Source organism: Rutilus rutilus (assembly GCF_951802725.1).
Source record: "Rutilus rutilus genome assembly, chromosome: 3".
Lineage (NCBI taxonomy): Eukaryota > Metazoa > Chordata > Actinopteri > Cypriniformes > Leuciscidae > Rutilus > Rutilus rutilus.
Genome location: NC_140211.1, coordinates 54,823,098 through 54,848,996, shown reverse-complemented (window position 1 = coordinate 54,848,996; position 25,899 = coordinate 54,823,098). Strand labels below are relative to the sequence as shown.

Below are 25,899 nucleotides of genomic sequence, written 5' to 3'. Positions count from 1 at the left end.
CATTGATCATTATAAGAAATGATCTTTCTGAAGGATCATGTGACACTGAAGACTGGAGTAATGATGCTGAAAATACAGCTTTGCGTCACAGAAATAAATTACATTTCAAAATATTTTATAACAGAAGCCAGTCAATTTAAATTGTAATAATATTTCACTATATTACAGATTTTTCTGTATTTTTGATCAAATAAATGCAACTTTGGTAAGATTAAGAGACTACTTTCAAAAACATTAAAAAACATTAATGTTTCCAAACTTTTGACCAGTACATTAATGTTTGGAAACATTAATGTTTTTTTTATATATATATATACACACACACACACACACACAATATATGACAAATAGTTCTACAGGGATATACAGTAAACAATTAAAACCTCGAAAGAACTATAATTACATTGATCTGAATCGATACGTTGCAAACAAGTGGGCTAGAAAGTATAAACAAGCCAGCGCTGTCTCCCATTGGAGGATTTCTCGGACGTGTCCTGTGAGGTCATCCCCATGGATGTGGGAGAAGCTGCGGGATGACGCCAGTGACGCTCCGCCCTTCTGCAAACTCGACGCTCGCGTTCATTTCATTCCTGCTCTCATTCCGAGCATTCTTCGCATCTCTATCGGTGCGGCGGAGATTCACGTTCACATTCCCGGCCGGCCCCCAAAAAACACAAGAATAACTTTAAACACAGTTTGCATTAAAAAAAAAGAAAGAAAAAAAAAACTATACAACCCCACACTAGAACAAAAACAAAGGGGCCGAACTTAAATGTTGATATAAATAAAGAAAGCGGACGTTAAGGTAAGTTTAAAGGTAATTAGCCCTTAATGGCTTAATATTGTATGGATTAAGTTAAAGCAGACGAGCAAATACAAACTGTGTTGCGTGATTATGACTATTGATAGGCATGTAACAAGAGGGGTCGGGCTCAAAGTATCTTTTCAATGGGATTTTAGTGCGACGCTGCAGCAACAGGGTGCTGCTTTCACTTTGTCCACTGACTCAGTCTGACATAGCACGAAAATCTTTGACATTTTTCACATTTTTTTGCTAAAGAAGCCGACCTTGCGCGCTCGCGCTCTGCAGTAAGTCCTGCACATTTACACCAGAAACAATACGCGTCGTTTTGGGGGAACGTTTTTTGGACATTGATTATTGCATGAAAAGAATTTTTGGACAAGATGACGGATCCAAATGTTGCTGTTTTCTCCTCCATAGTTGGCTATTTCGGAGCGGTGCACAAATATATCGAGGAGAGACTTGTTGCTCGCGCATCTTTGGCGTTTATTCTCCAACTTCTGTTCAGATCTCAGCCGTAAGTACATTTGACTTTTCTCCTCTTTATGCATTTGACTTACTGTGCGTGAACTCTTGGCATCTTACATCATTACAATGGCTGTTTCGTTGTTTAACAGGCACAGGAAAATACATCATATCCTTAAGCTTATTTAATATCTGTGTCTATAATTTTAAAAACAACAACAACATCAACAACAACAACAACCACCCTGTGTACTCGCACTTTACTTGACAGAGTTACTCTTGAGAAACTTTAGTTCTCTGTTGTGCAGTTTAAAAGTTTGTCCAAATCTGCTATACAATTCTAGCAGTAGTTGACACTGTTTTTAATTTTTCCTACTGAGAATCTGGCTGCTATTCCTCTGTCATTTCCTTTGTTGGGAATGCCCGCCCTGTTTCTTATGGACTAATGTCGTGCTTCAGCGTGTTGTATTTCGACTTTTTAAACGATAATGCCGGTTAAAATATAGTGTGTCAGTTACAGTGTGTGTGTGTGTGTGTTTTAAAGTATCTTATTCAGAAACGCTGTTTCATCACAAGCAACGAAACTATGACGATACAGCATAGCTTAGCCTAGCAATTCATCAATGACTAGCTTTACCAACTCCACACTAACTACTCCATGGCATTATTGCTCTTTGACGTTTTTAACAGTTTCACTGTCCATTTGTGAATTCATTAGTTATGAAATCACATATGCATCGCACCTCCAGCTGCTTAAACTCAAAGATAAAACGAGCTGTGAGTTATTAATATTAATTCTGGGTAACACTTTATTTTACAGTGTCATTGTTACATATGTTACATGCAGTTACCATAGTAATATAACTATAAATTACGCATAATTACATGCAACTAAACCAAACCAAACTCTAACCCTATAGTAAGTACATGTTGTTAATGGCACTCAGTACTTACAGTGTAAAAAAGATCTTAAAACCCACACTTTACACCTAAAGTGTAACCGAATTTGGTAACACTTTATTTTAAGGTGACATATTGTGACATGTACTCACTAGGAATAACAGTAAATTATAATTACAAGTAACTAACACTAAACCATTCATGGTCATTTTCATAAAGTCCTTGTTACGTTTGCTACATGTACTTACCACAGTAATAACGGTAAATTATGCATAATTACATGAAACTAAACCTAAACCAAACCCTATAGTAATTTCAAAAATGTATAATTACAGTGTAACAAAGACACTTTAGAATAAAGTGTTACCCCTAATCGTAACTCTATAGTTATGTAGATGTAGTACATGTAGATAATTAATCTTATTCAGTACTTATTTGAGTAATTACAATGTAACAACGTCCCCTTAAAATAAATTGTGACCTTTTTACTTTTTACACTAAAAATGTATTGTAATTGATTTTTTTTTTCAAGTCAATAATATTAATATATGTATGACTGAATCAAGCTGACTATAGTAGGCTACTTAATTCAAAGTCATTAAGAGTCAGATCACACTGTCAACCTACTAAAATTGTTGCCTTAAATAAGTAGGATCAGTGATGCCAAAGACATGTCATTTTACTATTTTGGCCACTTGAATGTCATATTATGATGAAATTTGAGTTCACATACTTACAAGAGTAGAAATGACAGAAATGATTATGAATTGATGGAAACATATTGATTATTACTGTGCAGGTAGAATTTTTTTTATATATTTTTTTAAACTTTTTGTCAGTGTACTATGAGAACACAAAGCAGCTGTTTCACTTTTTCTTTCTAATGCAAAATGTATAAAACTGCGGACCCTTGCCCTTGTTCTGGACTTTAATTCTTTACAGGAAAACAAGTTCCCTATTGTGCGTTTTGGGAAAAGACCTCTTTTCTTGCAGTTAATTATTGTCTTATATTTCACATTGGCCTCTTTTATAAAGAAGGGTCCGAGCGACACAATGTGTTGTTTGTGTCCTCTAACTGAGCCATTATCATGTACTACAGTAAACAGATTGACTTCCATCTGATATACGCCCCTGACATACAGTATCACAGTGATGAGAAGCAAATCTGCTTGTTGTGTAAAATAGGCATAGGAATAAGTGCTTTTTTGCTCAGGGTGAGTGCAGTGCGCGCATAGACCTGTTGAACACGCTTGCTTGACATTTTCAAGTCAGAGAATGAAACATTGTCTCACACTGAACCCATCAGTTGATGTTGTACATCTGACTCTTCATCAGATGTGGTTAGAAAACTCAAGAACCTTATCAAAGTTAGCCATATCCATTGGGATGTAAAAAAGGAAAGCATAAACCATAAAATGAGAGTGGGAATAATTTTATGATGCAGTGACTAAAGTTTCAAACTTAACCTTTACTTTAGTTGGCTGTTTTAATTTGTGTTAACCGGGTTGCTTGAGTGTAGGTTTCATTGTAAGGTATGTGCTGTTACTGTATTATTATAATTTATGAATGGAGGAACAGATTGTCATTTTGAGCACCACTGATAGATGAATTCAGGCAAACCAGCGCTGCCGGTGATCTTTATATTGCATACAGCCTCTCTAATATATACATTGCACATTGAGTAGCCTATGTATTACACATAATGAAGCTTTAAATAGTTATTTATTGATCAGAACACGGCTGACAAAAACTCTAAATGAGTTATTAAACTACAGGTTTTTTTTTTTTTTGTTGAATGAGAATGTCTTTGAAACCGCGTTTAGCTTTGCAAAAGTACCGCATTGCCCTTTCAAGCTACAATCTCTGTTAAGGAAAATCGCATATCACTGTCCATAAATAATGAATTTGAATCAGGAGGGAAAAACATTAATTTCAATACTTTCTGTTTCAGTGGTGCTCTCCGGCGTGGCTCAGGAAGAAAGCATTCTTTCAGTTGTGAAATGAGAAGAGAATAGGTGCATTGCTCAGACATAGTGGATTGGGTTACCTCTGGGAATGGAGGATTGTGGGGGAATGGGAGCGTACAGAGAGAAGCTATTGTTTTTCCTGTTGCTGAGCCGGGGAGGAGTGTGTGTGTGAGGCTGTTGAATTGTAGAAGGCAAACAGTTTTGCGCTCAAGCAGACATCTGGTTTAGACCCTTTCTGCACCTGTAAGAAAAAAAAAAAAAAAAAAATGCAAATATGAACGTTTGCTCTCGCGTTTCCCGCTCAGGGAGTCCAGGCTAACACTGTGCCCGTCATTCGCTGTCCAGGTCGGGCTATTGTTATGCCAGCAACAGGCGGCAGCGGTCGTGGCACCATATGGCCCATGTATGCTTCAGATAAGATATCTCTTCACTCAGCTTATCAATGGCATTTTAAATCGCTTCATATTTGAGTTGCTAACTTTCTGTTGGCCAGCATTGACATGTTTGTTCCAAGTCGTTTCTTTTAAAAGGATGAAAGATCAAAAAGTTGAGCTGAAGTCAGAGTATATTCAGTCTGACTGACATCCTGCACGCCAAACAATAGCATTTCCTCGGTTTGTATTTTTTATGTTCCCGTGTGGGATGTGTGCTTACAGTCGGTTGTGAATTTTGTGTACGAGCGAGTCTAATGCAAATCAGATAACTGAAATATTTTTAGTAGAACTACAACAAACTGTTGATTTTCAATTTGTGTAAATCAAAATCTTCCATGAGCATATGGTCTACTACTGCTGTCGTCGATCTTCTTTTTTTTACCCCCCGTTGGAAACATCGCATCATTCTAGTGAATCATTTCAAGAGTTGTTTTGAATCATGTCCAAATTAGCCGTTATTCTTGAATCAACACCTGGCACACTGAAAACACGCGATTCTAGCGTCTCTAGGCGTATGTTCTCTCACATGTTGATGTTTTTATTGACTGCATGTGATTTATGTTCAGTCGGTGGGCAGCGTGGAACAAATAGGTTTATAATGGCGACGCATATGAAAGAGGGTTTACCTCAACAAGGCTGAAAACAGATATGAATGAACCGCACAAAAGTGCCTTTGCCACTTCTAGAAGCAGCTAACTCACTTTGCTGTGCTCTGTGGTCAGGGGTAATGTGAACTACTAAACTCTGCTGGGAGACAGACCAACACAAACAGCCACGTCCTGTGTGTTTTACTCTTATAGGCATCATTTCCTATTAGAATCTATCTGTGGTCAAGATTATCACGGGAGGGGTAAAAAAGAAAATCAAAGCCATGGAAACTATTATACATTCGTGAGGTCCTTGGAAGGGAAGGTCCTGCGTTTAATGATAGGCATAATAGCAGGCGTATGTTGAAAAGGAATTCTGTGTTATATTCAGTGAATAAAAAGGATGGATATGTTTGGCAGCAATATTCTTGTCTCTTCTCACTAATCCAAACAGCTGTTGTAAATAAAGAGCTGAACAAATCAGATGCTGTTTTATACAAACCCAAGTATTGGTCACTCTTTCCTGATTGATTTTATGGTCTTCGGATGGATCCTCTGGATTTGTTTGTAACACAATGCAGCGTTTTGAAGAAAATTAATCGCATACGTTGGATGGAGAAAAAAAGGAAGTGTGCCATATTGAAAGTTGGTTATTAACATCAAATTTACTAAAGTTTGACTCTTTTACAGTTGCCATGTGCATCAAAACCGCAGCTGCTAGAATGACACGTTTTACAAATGAGCGTCCATCAAGTATGGTTCTTTGTTCGCTAAATGCATGCTTTTCAAACTAAATGAATTTAGGTGATGCAACACTATACTGTCAATCTGTTTTTAATGTTTCAGTGCTGGAATTGCTGAATTAAGCTTTGGTTGTGTAAAATTTGCCCTGTTTCCTCATTATACATAAAAGTATGTTAAGTTTGGTTTTCTTTCCCATCAGATTTAACACTTCATTTTTGTCGGAAGCCGTATCTATTATCCGTGAGAAGTGTGAAGTTAAAAACCAACACATTAAAATAACTAATATACTAAATTCCTCAATACCAAACACCACAATTTGAGAAACTGATACCGATAACGCTGAAATTTTCTCAATACCAAACAAAAATCTTTTTTTTTTTTTATATGTTAAATATTAATAGCCCTAAATAATGTAACACATTAATAAACTTTATTATATTATTATGCACATTTCTTAAACTGTGCACAAAGGCTATTTCTATATCTCGGCTTATAACTTGTAGTGAATAGATGACAAACATAGACAATCGCTCATGCAGAGCTTACAACCTCCCACTTTGAAATGTTCTGCTGAAGTTTGTTCCGATCGATCGGCTTGGTCATCTGCATTTTCAGAATCCGACTCGGGCTCGAACTGATGTGGGAAAGCTGACAACATTATTAATAGTATTTATTTAATTGCTTTGGAAGCTGAAGCTCGCGGTTATGGTAAGAGGCGTTACGTTTTCGACACACGCTTGAGGTGTTCGGCCAGTCACAATGCACTGGGTGGGGGGCTAACCCTAAACCAATCAGAGCACACTGTGCTTCTCATAAGGAGGAGCATACTGTACATACAATGTAATGTATTTTTTTTTATTATATATATTAAAGCATGATAACATATTCTATTACACCCAATACACAAAATAATGATCTTTGAAAATAGCATCATATGACAACTTTAAAGCGACAAAAGTTATTTACTTTTTGAATTTTGTTGTTTGATTAACATTAATGACACAGACAGGGTATATTAAGCTGCTGTCACTTTAAGACCGAATGCACGGATCCAATATAATGATATGCTGCATTCATGCCATGTCGTAATTACCGTAGTCTCGAGATGACACCACGTGATGTTATATTCTGAGCTGTGGGAATTACCACTAGCAATGCCAAAATTAATCTGCTGTGATCAGGTGGTACAGCAGTCATGTGGTACAAGTAGGAGCTCTCAGACAATTCCCATCTTACAAGATGTAATTACGAGCTCTACGAGGACGTGAACGCTTTTTACAAGTTGAAATCACGTAATTACAACTAGTGGTCGACTGATATATCGCCAAGGCTGATATTTGGCAGAGACAGAATCTGACATAACTGTTAGACAAAGAAAGTAAACGGTATGCGAAAAAGTAAAGCGTTTGATTTTAAGTTTTTAGTAACAGAAAAGCAAACTAATAGGCTATTGCATATTCAGCAAATGCTCATCTATATCATTTAAACAAATCTCTGAATATCTAATAAACATTTAATTTCAGCTGTGAGATTTAACATTTAAATCCCCAAAAAATGTGAGATCTTGTGAAGTGTGCATTTGTAGCCTGCATGAACGTGTTACTGTGTGTGACGGTCGGTCCGTGCGAAGGGAATGCGGACAGGAGAGTTCAGCTTCACTGGAGACGCAATCAACATACTTTAAATCCTTAATTGTAAAATATGCTGCACTGTATCCAGTTGCCCACTGTGTCATATTCATATCATTTTCACTGTGTTCTGTATGTAAAAATGTGTGTTACCTTGTCTTTATTTGAAAAAATATGATTACCAGTGTACACAAAATGACCAGATTACTGAGTGCCCTGTCATAGGATTAACTTCATTTTATTCACATATTCATGTATTTTTAAACAATTACTTTATTTGTGAAAAATACTGTTGTAGGATTGCAGATTCAAGAAGTTGTCATCTAAAGTATAAGCATGTTTATTTTAAAGATTTATTTTATATTAATTTATAATTTATTAAATATTGATTAAAATAAATATAAATTATATATGTTATATATGTGACCCTGGATCACAAAACCAGTCATAAGTCGCACGGGTGTATTTGTGGCAATAGCCAACAATACATTGTATGGGTCAAAATTATCGTTTTTTCTTTTATGCCAAAAATCATTAGGATATTAAGTAAAGATCATGTTCCATGAAGATATTTTGTACATTTCCTACCTTAAAGATATAAAACATTTATTTTTGATTATTATTGAGTGAATGCAGCATAATCGCGAACATAAATGGACAATTTTAAAGGTGATTTTCTCAATGTTTAGATTTTTTTGATTCCCTCAGATTCCAGATTTTCAAATAGTTGTATCTCGACCAAATATTGTCCTATCCTAGCTTTCATATGATGTATAATTCTCAGTTTTAAGTATTTGACCCATGTGACTGGTTTTGTGGTCCAGGGTCACATATATTTTTAAATAATATCGGCTTTATATCGGCCACAAAAAAACCCAACATCGGTCGACCACTAATTACAACATGCGGTAATTAAGACATGGCATGAATGCACCTATAAGCCATAAGCACCTGTGTTTACTAGGATGCTCACGGAGACGAGCGTTTTTACATACTTTTGCGAAACCGGTTGTCTGTGGAGTCTAAGCATGACCCACGGTAAATTGATTCTCCAAGGGAATAACTGAGTGTGGTCTGCTGTTTAGTTGTAATAACAAGCCTGTAAAGAAGCTGAGCTAAATTGCCACCAAAATGAAAAGCTGGCTCTTAGCCACTGACGTCATGTAAGTAAATGTGCTTCAGGACAACTGCCATAAAATGACTGCCAGCTACGGAGCACACCGTGGTCCTGACGACCATTTCTGCAAGTGCTTTTCATGTTTACCCCCAACTGTTGGTAAAAAATGTAAATCAAACAGACAAAAATTCTGCCTGTAAACAGTGGTGGTGATTGTGATGGACTAAAATGCTCCGGAGCAATTTGAAAATACAGATCACTTTAGTTTGAAGTTTAATTTTGGAGTGTTCTTTAAGGAAACATTGGTAATAGAAGACATTTTCTGCCATTTCAAGAGCATTTTTGCTTGTTGTTAAACCTGAAAAGACTAGCGAGACCAGTTACCACATTTCAAAGTTAAAGCCTAGTAACTCAAACCAGATGGAGGGCTTAGTCAGTTCAGTGGAAGAAATTAATGTTGATACAAATGGCATCTGAACATCTTGAAAAAAAAAAATTCTGAAGGACTAATAATATCGTGCCCTTCAGCCGTCTTTGGCGTACATAAATGTTGTATGTTCTTATTTAAGCTAGTTTTTCCATGACCAGACACATGTGAAAAGCAATCTCTGATCCATGAATCATTAGATGAGTCAGTTCCTGAAACCGCCATAAACCTCCAAGTTCTTGGCCACAGCTGAAAGCAGGAAATCCAGGCTTCAATAACTTCCTTTCCCAGAGCTGGCCACGCTAGTGGTTAGTGCGCCCTGTTCCTTGCTAGCAATAGGAAGATGTACGCCTGTGGAACAAAAACACTCAGTCACTTCATTTACTGAAACTGTGTATAATTTGTGGCCTGTATTCAAATGTCGAGCGTCCAGGATCTCTGGCACCGTATTCTGTTCTTCTCCGTCGTAATAAATCCCTAGCAGGCCTTTCATTAATTGCTGCTGCATTGTTATCATGAGCGGCGGAGCCCGGGCAGATTCCCTTTGCCTCGGAGCTGGCCTGGATTTACAGGGGGAAGATACAGACTTTAAGATACCTCTGAACATTAGTATGCAAAGTGGACCTGCTCAATGAGTTTGAAATCTTGCTACAGTGCGGCCTTCGGCTTTGTAAACACCGCTTAACCTCTCCAATGCCTTATGCAAATACTAAGAGTTCCAGGGGTTGGGTTTTTTGTTTAATATAAAGGTTGCAGTTGCTGGAAACATTTACTATGCCATTCAACCGTTGATTTTAAGGTGAAGCTAACTCCACCCCAGATTCTTTCTAAAATATGAGATATTTTGAGAAATATCTCAGTGTTTCTTAAGTCAATGCGTTCCAATGTTGTTTGGCTGTCAACATTCTTCATATCTTCTTTTGTGTTCTGTGAAAAAATGTATTTCATACAGGTTTTGAACTACATGAGGGTGAGTAGATGCTTACAGAATTCTCTAGGGCCGCATGATTAATCGTATTTTCATTGTGATCACGATTTCTGCTTCTCTCAATTATTTAAGCATAATCGCATAAAATCGCATTTAAGCATCATTTTTTATATGCAGAGACACCTATAAGTAAGGCATTTGTGTAAACAGTGGTGCTTTCTAAACATTGCTCAGTTTGTTTGAGCAGCTCGAAATGTCTACTTTTGGCTTAGCCAAATGTGCCAGTGTGGGGGCGGGACTTGTTTTTCGAACAATGGCAGGCAGAATCAGTTTTTTCAATACAACCAATAAGTTACACACTTCAACTCTACTGATTATTATTTAAGCTAAAAACAGTCAAGTGTAGTTACGTATTAAGTGCACTAGAACAAAAGTGGTAACCTACAAATGTTTCTTCAAGGATTTTTTTTTCTATTTGATTGGACCCTTTAAAAATGACTTTTGTTGGTGTAAGAAAACATTTTTTGACTTGAATGAACTCTGTTTGGGGGGGATTTTGCAGTGTTTGCAGCTGAAGGAGTTTGATGTAGTATTTTGACACATCATGATATACATTTTTAAACCGTATATCTACATTATAGAAATGACACTACAAATTTTTATGTGAAAATGTGATCAAATCTAAATTCAAGAATTCAAAAATATTGTTGAATAACAATATTTTTTAACATTATTGAATCAACCTAAATACTACATAAGTTTACAACAACAAAACCAATTGTAAGTGTTCTCGATCAGCTATAACCTACATCTTGGATGAACTGACGGTGAGTAAATTAACAGCAAATTTTCATTTTTGGGCGAACTATCCCTTTAAGGAAATTATTGTCATTTTGGCCCTGTTCACACCTGATATTAAGATGCGTTTTGGTTGATCGGATCACAAGTGGACGATGCTAAATACAGGTGTAAACGGGGTCTAAAGCGTTTTGAGCTTGTCCACTTTCGACCACTTCCAGAGGCAGTGGAAAACTCATTCGACCGGATTGCTTTCGTAGTGTAAACGCTCATGTGATCAAATGTGTTTGAACAGCCACAAAAGACCGTCTTCTCTCCGTCTACTGATCTAATGCGTGAACATTATGGGAAGAGCTCTAGCCTGACGGGATTTAAACTTTTTTGGCTGGGGACCCAACTTTAGTTTTAAGACAAAAAACATACCAAGCACAATGTTCTCTCACCATTCCTGATTTCTAACTCACGCTCACAGCGTTCGGCTGGTCTTGCGGCTTCAGAGTAGAAACGACGGCTGATGTTCTCCGTATGTTTTTATGTCGTCTGGTCGCATTCATATGTAAATTGCGTGAGCTTATTTCATCCATTACATTGAAAGATCTGAAAAAAACAACAACAACATACATTTACCCGCCCATAAACCCTCTCCTCGAAGAAATCAGGACAGAAGTGGTTAAAAGTGGACAAAAGAGTCGGATTAAAACACCAGGTGTGAACGGGAATGTGTCTCCCTCGTCCGCTTGTGATCCGATCGACCAAAACGCATCTTAATACCAGGTGTAAACAGGGCCTTTGATCTTACATTAGAGGTTTTGAAACACTTTTTTGTAATACAGTCAGGGTTGGTTGTCTGTGAACTTCTTGAAGTTGTGCTCTTTTGAAACAGTATTTTGAAATAACATTGCTTAACCTGACCAGACAGGGGGGTTTTCCTAGCATGTTAGCGCAGAGCCCATCATGGCTGGGTCTCATCTGGTCGCCGCTGCTCATGAGGCACCAATAAACACGGCCGCATCCCTTTGCCGATGGATGACAAACAAACAGCGTGTCAGAAAATTCCATGTGACCTTTCCGCCATTAGTGCTGTGTTGAGAAGAAGTGATTTATGACAGATGGAGGTGCACTCCAAACAGACGCTGTCTTTGACATGCTGGGACTTGTGAAATGCAGATGGCCTCTCTGCTCATCACTGCCATTTCATTCCTCATGCCTCACCGCATGTCGTTCGGCCCGTGTCCTCGGCTTTGGCCGGGAAATCTCTTATGATAAGCAGGTTTTATTCACAGCTTTTATTACCTGGCCTTTATATACACTATTTCCACACTTGGTTGTTTAGCACCTTCGCAAGTTGGGACGGTGGAATTCAAAGCGTATTGTGATAGACATGCTTTTTTAAAAGGTCACCCAATGCATCCTAAAGAAGGTTGGAGGTATAATTGAATTATTTATCTTTTTTTTTTTTTTTTTTTTGGTCACATTATGTTAGTACTATTTAAAGCAATACCTTCATTTCATTCCAAATCTGATTATTTTCTTTTGTGGAACACAAATAGATATTTAGCATAATGAATTTTCGTGCTTGTCAATCGAATTTTCATGGTTTATTCTTGATAATTACATTGTTGTCTGTTCAAATATGGTGCATCAGAATATGTCACTTGTTTATTGTGTCTTGTAATATGTGCATATTCATGTTGCATGAACAGGATTTAAAATGACATTTATGTGTATTCCTTACACAAAGCTGTCGTAAAGCTTGGAATGCAGTGTAGACTTCTTTTTAGTGTCATTTTATTTGGATCGTCATTCACTTTCCTTGTATGAAAAAGAGCAGAATGAACATTCTTTAAAACGACATGAGGCATGAGGGTGAGTAAATTATGACAAAATGTTCATTTTTTGTGTGTAAAATATTACTTTGAGCCTCAGGCAGGAAATGGGACTACTGCCCCTGCCCTTCCTTGTGCCATCGGTGTGATGGGCCAAACATTGCACATAATTGTGGCGCATTGGAGGCAGGTGGAGAAAGTTGTTTTGACAGGCCCTGTAAATCAATCCAGCTCTCTGCCCAACAGAAATTGATCCCAAAGCGGCCCGTAGTTGCAGCACCAGGCGGTAGGCTTCAGGCCTCAGGTTTGAGTTGGATCCTATCAGACGGTTTCACCGCATCTCACCCCGCCGGTTTAAAGAGGCATGAAATAAACGCTTGGGTCTTGCCAGCAGGAGAGCGCCAGTGGCCGTCCACTCCACTGGACCTTTGCTGTCTGCTTCAGAAGATTGGTCGTGAGAGACTCTGTCATTGATTCATCAACGCTCTAGGACTTTAGATTTATTCATGAAACCAGCAGAAAGATCCAGTACAAAACAGATCAATTGATTTTCTCTCGGCGCAACCAGAGATTCTTGTAGAGTTTATAGACTTTGGGGAAAAAGCATTTTTAATGATGTTTATATTCCTGTTTAATTTCAAAAATGTTTTAAAAGGAAACAAGAAAAGTTAAAGAAAGAGAAAGAGATATCGCACCACTGATAAGTAAGTTATATGCAACAAGGAAACTGATAATTGGCATTTTGATTTGATTTTGATCACGGTAGACTTTTGGTTTCTGTGAAAATATGTTATTATGCAAACAATGTTAATGAAAATCGAATGGTCCTTTTCAATTTCGACTCAAAAATTAGTAAAATTACCTTTCAAGGTTCATGTGTTGTACTAAAGTTGTTTCACACATTCCAGCGATAATGAATTTGTTAGGAGGACGGATGTGGCGTGTGGAATCTCTGTTATGTCTCGCTGCTGCTATGAATATGCATAATTTGATGCTGCTTGTTCCAAACAAGCATACTTTTAAATACTTCAGATTTCCCAGCAATAATGCACAATATGCGGTATTTAGTAATTATATGGTAATTATAGTTCTTCACTCAGAGACCTGAACTACTGCGGGTCATTACAGGGTCAGCGAAAGTCGTTGACTGAACCATTATTGCACCTTCAGAGATAACGGCACAAAAGGAGTCCACACAGAAAATTACATTTCAGACCTCTCATCTTCTATTTCATTACCCCGGCCCTGTGTGATGGCTGAAATTGGTTCTCTTCATTTAGGGAGCCAAATTCCTGCTTAGCTAGAACCTGAGTGGTTTATGTAATCTGTCGATAAGTGTCATCTCCCATCATGGCGTGTCGCAGCCATGGGCCGCTCTCACCATGGCATTGACTTGTTGCCTGCTTCCTCCTTTATCTCGCTAATAAGACCATTTCCATGGTGCTGGAGACGGGCAGATAGGAACATGCAATTATTTGTAAAGGCTGCAACTGTTTCCACAGGTGACATTCCTGCCTCTTAGAAGCTGTGATAATTAGTGTTCTAACAGGCTGTGGCACACCAGACTTTGGCTTTGACAGGCTCGTGACCAGAGGCAGAGAAGTAGGAAGCCGGTCTCGCTAAAGTTAGTGGAGAGAGCCACTTATCTCGCACCTCTGAAAGTTCTGCGCTGTTGCTTCGGCCTTCGAACCCAGCGTTTAAAGTTCAGATAAAGAGAAATGTGCTTATTTTCAAAGTCGACTAATCTGTGGCCCTGTTAACACCTGCTATTAAGATCGGATCACAAGTGGACGACGCTAAATACAGGTGTAAACGGGGTCTAAAACGTTTTGAGCTTGTCCACTTTCGACCACTTCCAGAGGCAGTGGAAAACGCATTCGACCGGATTGCTTTCGTAGTGTAAACGCTCATGTGATCGAATGAGTTCAAACAGCCACAAAAGACCGTCTTCTATCCGTCTACTGATCTAATGCGTAACATTATGGGAAGCGCTCTAGCCAGACAAGATTTAAACTTTTTTGGCTGGGGACCCAACTTTAGTTTTAAGACAAAAAAACATACCAAGCACAATGTTCTCTCACCATTCCTGATTTCTAACACACACTCACAGCGTTCGGCTGGTCTTGCGGCTTCAGAGCAGAAACGACGGCTGATGCTCTCCGTGTGTTTTTCTGTCGTCTCTGGTCGCGTTCGTAAGTAAATTGCGTGAGCTTATTTCGTCCTTTAGATCGAAAGATCTGAAAAAAACATTCATTTACCCGTCCATAGACCCTCTCCTAGAAGAAATCAGGACAGAAGTGGTTAAAAGTGGACAAAAGAGTCGGATTAAAACACCAGGTGTGAACGGGAATGTGTCTCCCTCGTCCACTTGTGATCCGATCGACCAAAACACATCTTAATACCAGGTGTAAATGGCCTGTGTGTTGCCTGAACGACTAGTTGACTAATCAGTCTAAATCGGAAGCCCTGTATAATTGGTCTGGTTCCAGGCTGTATTTCAGCAATTTTTAGTGGTTTAAACAATGGCATGCTTTCACTTTTAAACCAGAAAAATGTAACTTGATACGTTTCTCCTCAGATTCTTTCAAGACCTAATTATTTGAGCTATGTTTTCTGTTTAATTGACTAAATTCAATGTAATAGATTTGTATAACACTTTTCAGAATATGTATTATTTCAAAGCAGCTTTACAGTGAACAGGACCTTGCAATTCCCAGCAAACATGCCAGAAGAAAAACTAGAGCTGCTTGTAATCAGCACCCTCCGAATTAACAGAGAAAGCTCTGCAGTTATCCACATAATTCATAACCTCGCCATAGACAAAGTTCTGCGCATGCATTGCCCCTTGCAATTTTATAATGCTTTCGTGTAGTACTCTCAACTTCATTTAACGAATTTTACCATATTTAGATTTCTTCCACAGAAAGGATCTGGTAATTATCCAGAAGAGTCTGATGTAATAGTGACATGAACATGCAAATTGGTGTTTTTGGTATTAGACATTGTGAAATTATTAAAATGGCTGTGTGATACCTTATGAGACTCGGAGCAGAGCGCACAGCACTACAACAAGAGATGCGCAAACACAAATATGCTATTGAGATGCAAATTCCCACCACAAAAGAGTAACCTCTCAAAGAGCACATTTGTAAACATTATTTGAGATAGACCTTATTTAACCAATAAATGAATTAGCATATGCTAACAATGCAATATGTTCAATACTCCTGCAGAAAAGCAGATTACATTAATTCTATTTACTCACAGTAGTATTAAGCAGGTTTATACGTTGTTCTCCCATATGTGACTCGCTTTTCCTGGTTTTAAATAATCAGAATAATCGCACCATGGAGGCATGTGTGCACTTTAATGACAGTGATGAAACGCCCCCACAGACATGTTCAATGCTCTCTGTGTCACCTCTCAAAGGTTTTCTCTCTTCCGTATCCCGAGCTCCGGAGTTGTTGTGGCAGAGAGTATATAATGGCATCGAGTTGTGAAGGAGGCATGTTTGGGCACATCCTGGCTCAGATGTGCTGGTGTATTATCAGCGCCACACACTTATAATGTAACACAAATGTGCTGACACACTTGAGCACACTAACACAAAAGTGCTCACGTATACACGCACATGTTTGCATAGAGAGGTAGAGCCGTGAATGAGTGTGGACGTCTGTAATGTGTGCAAGAGGGTTAACAGTGCCTCAGGCCACTACAGGGAACTACAACTTGATTGGCAGCTGCCATATACTGTATGAAGAATGGAGGGGGGGGGAATTCAAAATAACAGTGTGATCATAATCATGATCATTCTTGTCATGCAAGTTTTGAACAACAGACTAAAAGCATATTTATTGAATCGCTTCCTAGAAGCAGTTGTCACTGTAAATATAGTATTTTTGGAAATTGTAAGGAAAGATTACTAGAAACTACTTCATGTTTAATTCAACGTGTTACTTGCCATTTATTTGTAATTGTTTGTGAAATATTCTTTTTTTTTTTTCTTTTTTTTATGTGATAATTTCAGAAGCAGTGTTATTTATTACCATAAATCCAACAAGGTCATGCTTGATACAGTTCAAGGCAATAATATCTTCTGCATCCCAGTAAAATAATAATATTCAAAACTAGGGGTGAACCGAAAAGCGAACCGAATTTTTTTTTTCAAAACCGAAAATGAATGTCACCCGCCCCTCCCATCCGTAGGTTTCAATCACGGTCGAGCTGTTATCACGCGTCTGCCTATCGAAGATTAAGCATGTCAGCGGTATGGAAGTATTTTAAAGTTTCAGATGAGGACACCAAAGTTGCAATATGTAACATTTGTTCTGCAAAAATCTTAAGAGGAGGTGCGGTGCCAAAGAACTTTTCGACAACAGGTTTGATACACCACCTGAAATCACGACATCCAATTGAACATGAGGAGTACCGCAAAACAACATTGGTTAAAAGTACCCCAACTACATCACAAACACCCTCGGTGGCCACACTCTTTGAAAAGACTAAGAAATTTGCAGATGATAGTGCCAAAGCGCGTGGCATTATTATTTATATTATTATTATTTATATTTATTTATAGAAAAAAAAAAAAAATATATATATATATATAGTATACGTTTTTAAAAGAAGCTATTTTCGGCTTCAGTTTCGGTTTTCGGCCAAGTGCATCCTAAATTTTCGGTTTCGGCCCAGAATTTTCATTTCGGTGCATCACTTTTAAAAACTTATACTATATATATATATATATATATATATTCAAAACATCTTTTTATGCATCTGTTTATTCACAGAATGGTTTTACATACTTCCGTAAGATGAATGCAAAAAAGTGGGCATTCAGATGAAGGACTAAATCTCATCACATTTTATAACGTTAACATTTAATTAGAAATATTTCAACATCTGATCCACTTTCTTCAGTGAATGAATTTTGGGCTGGGAGAAGCAGAATTTGGAAAAGGAAAGGATAAATTAGCAAAAAAGGTTTTTTCCTTTAAGTACTGTGTGTAAGTGTGCACTCCACACAACTTGCAGGTGCGCACATTGTTTGAGCACAGAGCAGGACTTGTTTCTCCATTATAGTGTAATTTTTAATGAATCAAAATGGAGAGCCTTCCAGCTACATCCTTTTTCACTCTTGCCAAAATGCATTTGTCAAGGCTTTTTGGCTGTGTGTGCCTGTGAGCTGCTGCACCATAAGGAAATCTCACTTTGTCTGACATTCTGCAATCTTTGCAGTAGTTTACTGCTTTCTGTGAGTTACATCTAGTCCTTTCATCAGGTAAGATTATAAAACTTTTGCATTAGATTCTGGATTCAGCGTTTGCCGTAATGGCTGCATGTGTGAATCAAAAGCACTTAGTGGTCAAGACGCCATTTTACGGAGGTATTAATACATTATATACATCTTATAAATCATATACACTTTAAAAGAGATATTTAATAATATCTCTCTCTATATACTTCCCTTGTAGCATACAGAATATTTAGTGAAGTGAAATCTATGCCAAAAATTGACCTGAAAAAAGGCTACATGGCATTGTTTTATGTTAATTAAATTTGTTTTTATATCAATATTTAACTTTTTTTAAGTGCATATTCATGTTTACTTTGTTTTCAATGGTATTGGTACTACTCAAATTCTATTATTGTGACAGCACTAGAAAATGTTTAGGTGTAAAAACTACTTTGCTGAAATGTAGAATTTCCTCATGAGGCAAACGTCCTTGTATTTTCAATTTTCCTCGTGAAGTTATGTCTGTGTCTCTCTCAGACGTAAATTTAATAAGCTCTAGCAAACGTTTTACCTATTGTTTGTCTCTATTTAGACAAGACGTGTAAGAACTGACAGTTTGCTGTGGAATATTTCTGAGAGCACTTACAATTACAAAACGACCTGATATAAAACAAAGTCTATTAGAGTTGTCTTCCTAAATGTTGTTCACTTTTGCAAAAGAGTCAGCACATTCTGTACACCTTTTACATCTCGTCGAAGGATTTTCTTGCTCACATCTGATGAATGACGTCTTTATCAATTGCAGGGGAAAAGGCTAAAAGATAAAATCCTGCTTTAATCACACTCCCATTTATTGTGCATGTTGAAGTAATCCAATAATGCAGCGCTCTCGAACAAGGCGGAAATTATCATTATCTTTTAGGCGGCATTGATCTGGGATCCCCATGAGAGATGTTGCATGAAATAGTGGCAGAGGTGAATCAGTTACGTTGACGTATCGAAGGCTAAATGATCATCGAGGGACTTCAGCCATGTAGCATGATTAGGCTGTTTTTAGGCTATTGATTTTTCTTCTTTAACACTTGTTTCTGTAAATGCATGTTCATTTCACGTTTGATCTGCAACAGCAAACATTGCTTATATAATATTACATTTAGAAGTAACTGGCCTTCGATGCAACCCATGGTTTAGTCGCTAACATTTAACCCAACCGTATAAGCCCGGTCCAGCGGCTGTGATCCGCTGCATCAGACTGACTGTTTCTCTCCACTAAAAGCGGCTGCCTATCTAGAACCAGCTACTACACTTTCCATTACCATCAAAGGCAGAATAACCTCCAATTAATGTAAGTGGAAATGTAAATTCAGAGTAGATCCATTTGGTCTGGTGATAAAACTCAGAGCAGTGAGTGGTTAGAAATTGCCATGGCCTAGTGTTATTCTGAGCATTCATCTTGTGCAGTTTAAACTTTGCATTCATCTTGTGCAAATTAAGCTTTAATTTCTATTGCATTTTACTACCAAGGCTTAAATAATCTTTTGAAAATATGCTCATTTGCTAAAGATGATAAGTCATTTAAAATAGAAAAATGGTTCTGCTTTACTTAGAGTTTGCAATATTATCAAAAAAATCTGATTTTCAAATTACCTTTATTAGTAGTATTAAGTGAAAGTATGTACTTCTCTGGTGAAAGTTCATATAGTGTTTGGGAGAATTGGGACATACTGTGACTTAGTTACATTGTACTTACTCACATAAGTACTGAGTAATATTAATTAACTATGTACTCACTATAGAGAGTTACAGTTACGGTTACGATTTAGTTAGGGTTAGTAACTTGCAATTATGCATAATTTACTGTTATTACTATAGGAAGTACATGTAGTAACTACGCCACCTTAAAATAAAGTGTTGCCAATTGCATCTTGATACCAAAGTCTTACTGTTAATGCTTACTTGTTAGCATATTTCGAAATTCTTTCTTAACTTTTAGGTTCAAACCTTTAAAAACTGCTATGGGAGCTCCGGCATTCCTCGCCACTTTTTACATAAAATGCCAAAAGTGAACTATCATAGATGCACAGGGTTTGTGGGCAATATTAGCAGAAGTACATAATCCACATTACTTTGGCTTACTACTATTAGTGCACTAATACATTTATCTTGCATACTAAAGGATAGACAGCATGTAAAATGGAAAACAACTATTGAAAATCAGTGACTTTTATGGCAACGTCCCTTTTAAGGTAAATCTCAAGGCAGATATTTCCAGTCATGCAATTATAGCACCTTGAATGGGGGCACATTTCAGTTTAAATAACATGTCTTCCAAATCAGTAATAAAACTGGACAACAATGATTGTGCTTCTTTAGCTCAAATCAGACGCACAAAACTTTTTTTTTTCAGCTAATGCAAAACTGAATCTACCTGTTAAAGTGGGATTGTTCATGTCACTTCGAAAGCACTGGTATTTTCTATAGGGAAGTCAAACTCCATCAGGCGAAACAGACGTGTTGAGACATTGGCCTTAGCTCCCGCTCTCAAGTAGGCCACACGTGGCCAAGGGACCAATGGCAGCCATTTTTCAAGAAGGCTTTCTGTTAGCATATGGAAGCCAGCACTGCAAGGATAGCCGAAGTAAACATGTTTATCTATGCTGAGCTCCTGAGTGTTCCCCTCAAACTGGCCATCTTTAAACAGTTTGTATATCTGATAGAGGGGGAGAATGCGCTTCCAAGATGAGGCACTGCACTGAACAACCACATTATGTTTGCAGCAGTGCTGGAAGTGATTACCAGTGTAGTTCATTATTCAGTTTTGTTGGAGGGGGGGGTGGGGGAGCATGAAGGCCCAAAGCATTTAGTGGTCAGAAAGGGGAGGCTTTTTTTCCTCTCTCATCAGTCTGTGAGTCTGTTCTGCAGTGTCAGCATTCAGCACACAAACACGGAATTCAGTAAAAGCTCTCTCCACTCTCCCAGAGCGTTTCCCCCCTTTTTTTTTCCAACAGCCTGCTCCCTTCCCCCCTCGTGAACTGACATTCTAGAAGAAACATATGCTGCTAGTCCACATCACAACAGCTTGTGCTGCCTGAATGGAAGAAGGCACGTAGAGAGGAAGCTGTCGGAAGGGTGGGGGAAGGGGTGGAGTGATAAACGGAGAAGAGGGGAGAGTCTTCAAGAATGCTCATGAGTTCTTGGAGGTGTTGCATGTTGGACCTATTGAGTGGTTCATGTGAAGTTGAGTGGAGAATATAATATTTTCAAGAGGAAATTACATTTTTACCGTTTATGACCCCAGTTTATGGGGTGATTTGGAGTAGGGGCCAAAGCTCAGGGCTGGTACTTGGGAAGTTGCTGTCTCCTTCTAAAGTCAACATGATATTAAAATGGACTTTATTTACTTTCTTAATGCATGTTCCTATCCTGATCGTGCATGACTCATTAGAGCACGTTATTCCCAAGAACAAAATGTTTGTCTTTGTGAACTTTATCATATTGTAATGATGTCAATGTCACTTTTATTTGTATAGCACTATTAAAACAACACGTTAACGAATGTGCTTTACACCATCTCAGTAAGATGTTGTAGTAAGACTCAGTAAGACAAAATAGTACAATAGTAATAGAATAAAAACAATAAAAATAATACAAAATTATCATCAAAAGGATGAATAGGCCATGGCAAACAAATGTGTCTTAAGTTGTACTTAAGTTGGAATTTGCAGCAAATTTTGAGTTGATGATCTCAAAGTTCTTCCTGATACTCCATTAACAGACTGGGAGTATCAGAGTACCATTTCCGTTTATTAACAGTAAATATATTTGCAAGTCATCTGCATAGCAATGAAATGCGATGTCATACTTCTTGAAAATGTCTCCCAACAGGAGCATATAAAGCGAAAAGAGCATTGGGGCCAGGATAGAGCCTTGTGGCACACCACTAATAAGTAATGTCGATCTCGATGTATACGAGCCAAATCTTACTGCCATGCCTCTAGCAGTCAGGTATGACTTAAACCAATTTAGGGCCTTCCCCTGAATCCCTACATACTCCTCTAGCCGCGAAAGCAGTACCGTGTGATCTATTGTATCAAAAGCTGCAGTTAGGTCTAATAAAACTAACACTGCTGAATCACCAGCATCCACTGTCATCAGTAAATCATTGAACACTTTTTTTATAACTTTATAATAACTTGCTCTTCATCTACGACTTTCTTTTTCAGCTGACATCACAAATCCATTTTACTTTTTGAACTCCTCACTCCAACCACCAACCTCCATTCAGGCTCCAATCATTTTTGATGTATACACTCCCTCAAAAAAAAAGAAAAAAAAAGAAAGAAAACCAACAACAACAACAAAAAGGTAAAAAGCAGTCACTGTGACGGTACTCTTTCAAAAAAGGTACTAATATTTACCATTTAGGTACTAATATGTACCTTGAGGGCACAGCATTTGCACCCTTTAGAGGTAAATAAAGTACAAAGGTGTATCTTTTGGAAGGGTAACATTTGTTTAAAATGAAATATCAGCCTACATTTTTCTTCTTGAAAATCCAGTTTTCACTCATACTTGCGATACAGTGGTAAAATGGTTGTGCAGTGGTTTTTAAAAAAAGTGCACCATCACAAATGTGCCCTTGAGAAAGGGACAACAACATCTAAACCCAGCTGACTTCTACCCGACAGTCAAAGCGGCATTGCGTCACGAAAGTGTGGACTTGGAGGAAGATCGCGAGGGCTTAGGGTCCCAATTAGGGCCAAGAAGGACACTTAGATGAAATCGTCTTCAAATGACTAGCCTACATATTTGGATGGCCATGTTTGTTTTTCTACTTGATTTGTGTGTTTTTTTAAAACATTTTTATTAGATTTCACTAATGTATGTTGCTCAAGTTATTTACTTTATAGAGTAGATGGTAGATCATTATTTAATTTTCATTCATTCATATGACTATGAGGGCAATATTGCCCTGGATGCTGACAAAGAGGGACAACTCGAAACCGGGCAACTGAGTTTGAGATTGTTCTCCTTTCGACAGATGAAATTTATGTTTTTTTATGGAAATGTCTGGTGGTTTTAAGAAATGTTTAAGGATAAAGCTTCTAGTCTGAAAATTTCCTCAGGCAATTGGATTTAAGTTGCAGCAATCTTAGACGCATGTCTTCAAAATTCAAGCTGTCATAATGCTACGAAAAAGTCTAAGTAATTTAGGGAGCGCTACCTTTATTGTCACTTTGACTGACAATTTAACAAAAAGAGCATTTTAAAGTGAAATGTAGTTAAAGCTGAAGTTTTCTCAGTGTTAAAATACTTTAAACCAAAGTCCAGTTTAATCTATTTAGACAACTATGAGTAAGCCATTCATTGAATGCACCAAATAGTGCAACATCTTTAAAACCTCTTTTTGTTTGAGTGGTCTTTCATTTTCTGGCTCAACCAGTGGCATGAGTTTAAAGTGATACTACCAGCGAATAATGCCATCACCTGAAATCTCACCAGCAGATATCCGTGCAGGAGAGTAACCACAACTCTGTTTATTGTCTTCCAGGATTCACCCTAGTCTGCTCCAGGCTTCGGCTTGGAGGTCCCAACCGCCACCATTGATCCCAGCAGCTGGAGTGGCAGTGAAAGCTCTGCCGAGGATATTGAGAGGATGAGCGACTCAGCAGACAAGCCCATTGACAATGACGCTGAGGGGGTGTGGAGCCCTGACATAGAGCAGAGCTTCCAGGAGGCACTGGCCATCTACCCGCCCTGTGGACGCCGCAAAATTATCCTCTCGGATGAAGGCAAGATGTATGGTAAGAACACAGTGTTTCTTCCAAACTATACCATACAGGATACGGCCACAAACAATCTCTTTGTTTCTTCAGGCAACCATTCAACAGTTAACAGAAAAATGCAAGGTGTCAATTTTGGTGTGGCTCAGTTGACAAATTATAATATAGCAAAAAATAACACCTTGTTCTTACCAGTTGAATGTGTTAAAGGGATATTTCACCACTGGAAAGATGAATGTGTATTTAAATTGGGTCATTTATGTAGTAGAAATGTGAAATTATTTTAGAAGTTGGTGCCTTCTAGACTGAGAAAAGCCAGAAAATTTATTTTTGGCTCATGTGGATGAAAAACAGCAACTCCCAGAATGCACTTGCTTTGCTGCCCTACGAGGCCTTTCCCAAGCCACTCCTACCGGTAACAGAGGGCAGTATCGGAAGAAATGATACAGCTAGGCTATTAGTTGACTCAAAACTGAAAAGACGGCGTTTTATCGTGAGATCCCCCTATGGGCGGGTTGAAAACATGCAGAACGAGCTCCTCCTACTGGCTGTAGTCTCTCGCCTCGGGCCAAAAAAGCCTCCAATGACGCGAAATTACGATTTTTGCGTCATCGGAGGTTTTTTTCCAGACACACAATACAGAAATCTCTCGTCTCAGGGGGAAGCACGGTCATTCGATGGTTTCTACTGATACAAAGCTTAATGCTAATCGGTGAAGTATCCCTTTAAATCTCTTCAGTAGTCATCTGAGGTTTTGTCCTAACCAGTCACAACCATTGATCACTTAGGATCACTTGGTTCCAATTTCCCCAGCCATGGTGAAATCTAGTCAGTCAAAAATCATGCTCAGTGGCTGTATATTAAATCAACAGGAAATTAAAATTGTCATACATTTGTGCTACATGTTCCTGGTCTTGTTGGCCGTAATTCAGGTCATTCCAAAGGAAAACATCTGTTGGGATGCATGATACATACTTCCATACAATGAGAAGCACTTGTAAACAAAAGATAAGCTCCCTTCTGTCAAAATAAAAGTTGAATGGTTGAGTGTTTGAAAATGAATTAAGACATCCTTAAGTATTAGTATTTTAATTTAAAAGGTAATTATATTATTATTTTTATTTTTTTACAGTGACATATTACAATAGTAATTTTTATATTATTATTATTATTTTATAGCAATATTCATATATAATAAAAAAAATATATATATGGCCAAATTGTACCCTACAAACAAGCACAACAAAACTGTTTTTTTAAATTGCAATCTAAATTTTTATCAGAAAAATTGCAATTAGACCCTCTCCTCCCAAAAAACAAACAAATAAATAAATGATACAATACAATATTATAACTTTTTTTTTTAAATAAGTGTTTAAATGTTTTATTTTCCTTTTTTTTTGGACAAAATAGTTTCACATTCTAACAAAGTCACAATTTATTAATCATTGGCTTATTGGTAGTGGACAAAATGTTATTGATATATGCATAGTTTTGCTTGCAACTTGCTTTTTGTTTTCTGAAACCACTTTACTTTTTTTTTATTGACGTCACCAGGCCCTCGTATTTTTCACATTTCAGCACTATTCAAGATCCAGATTTTTTCTTATTGAATACGCTGTTTCACTTCACATTATAGGAGTAATATGGATTGCGAACACCGTTTTTCCATTGAAATATATTTGACTTTTACTGTGGACAGGGAAACGACTTGTTGCTGGAAACTTGTCACTTTGCATCTGGTTAAGACACATTGTAAATGTCACATGACAAGGTAACATCACGAATCCCTTACGATGTAGCCTCAACACTCAGGCTGCTTGGATTGGCCCCAGAGGTGATCGAAGGAGAAGTGAGAAGTGAAACTGAAGGCTCTGAGGAATTGCATGAGGGTGGAGAAGATGAGAATAATTGTCAATCGGGAATCTCTGAAGTCTTCGCGGGCCTCTGCAGCAGGCTTCCCATTCGTTGGGTTGTTGTTGAGTAGTGGGAGTGTAAGTAAAGCAGCATGAACTATTAGTCAGGAGCAGATGGTACTGCGGCTGTCACCAGCTGTGCCACCCCCTCCTCCACCCCCCTCCTCCTCCTCCTCTCCTCTCCTCTCCTTCTCCTGCCGTCCTCCCCCTTTCCTCCATTCCTGGCAGGGTGATGTCATGGAAAGAGGGAATATTTTCTTTCTGCGGTGTTGGAGTCCCTCTCAGCTTGTCAGTGTCAAGTGAAAGCAGAAGGCCCTCTGGGCTTTCGTTTGCAGCTGTCA

General features: G+C 38.0%; 1 protein-coding gene across 7 annotated transcripts in view; it reads left to right on the top strand.

The window, feature by feature from the left end:
• The first annotated feature begins 423 nt into the window (after positions 1-423).
• The window catches only part of tead1b (TEA domain family member 1b), a 74,155-nt gene continuing 48,679 nt past the window's right edge, over positions 424-25,899 (top strand). For 3 of the 7 annotated variants that reach the window (XM_084404241.1, XM_084404239.1, XM_084404240.1), the window contains exons 1-3: positions 429-805; positions 1,223-1,319; positions 23,411-23,663. In XM_084404241.1, the coding sequence (XP_084260367.1) occupies positions 23,516-23,663 (148 nt within the window). In that variant the 5' untranslated portion in view covers positions 429-805; positions 1,223-1,319; positions 23,411-23,515. Of the gene's footprint in view, positions 818-1,060; positions 1,090-1,222; positions 1,320-23,410; positions 23,664-25,899 lie in introns of all 7 variants that reach the window. The other 4 variants (XM_084404238.1, XM_084404235.1, XM_084404237.1 and 1 more) reach the window with 3 other exon arrangements.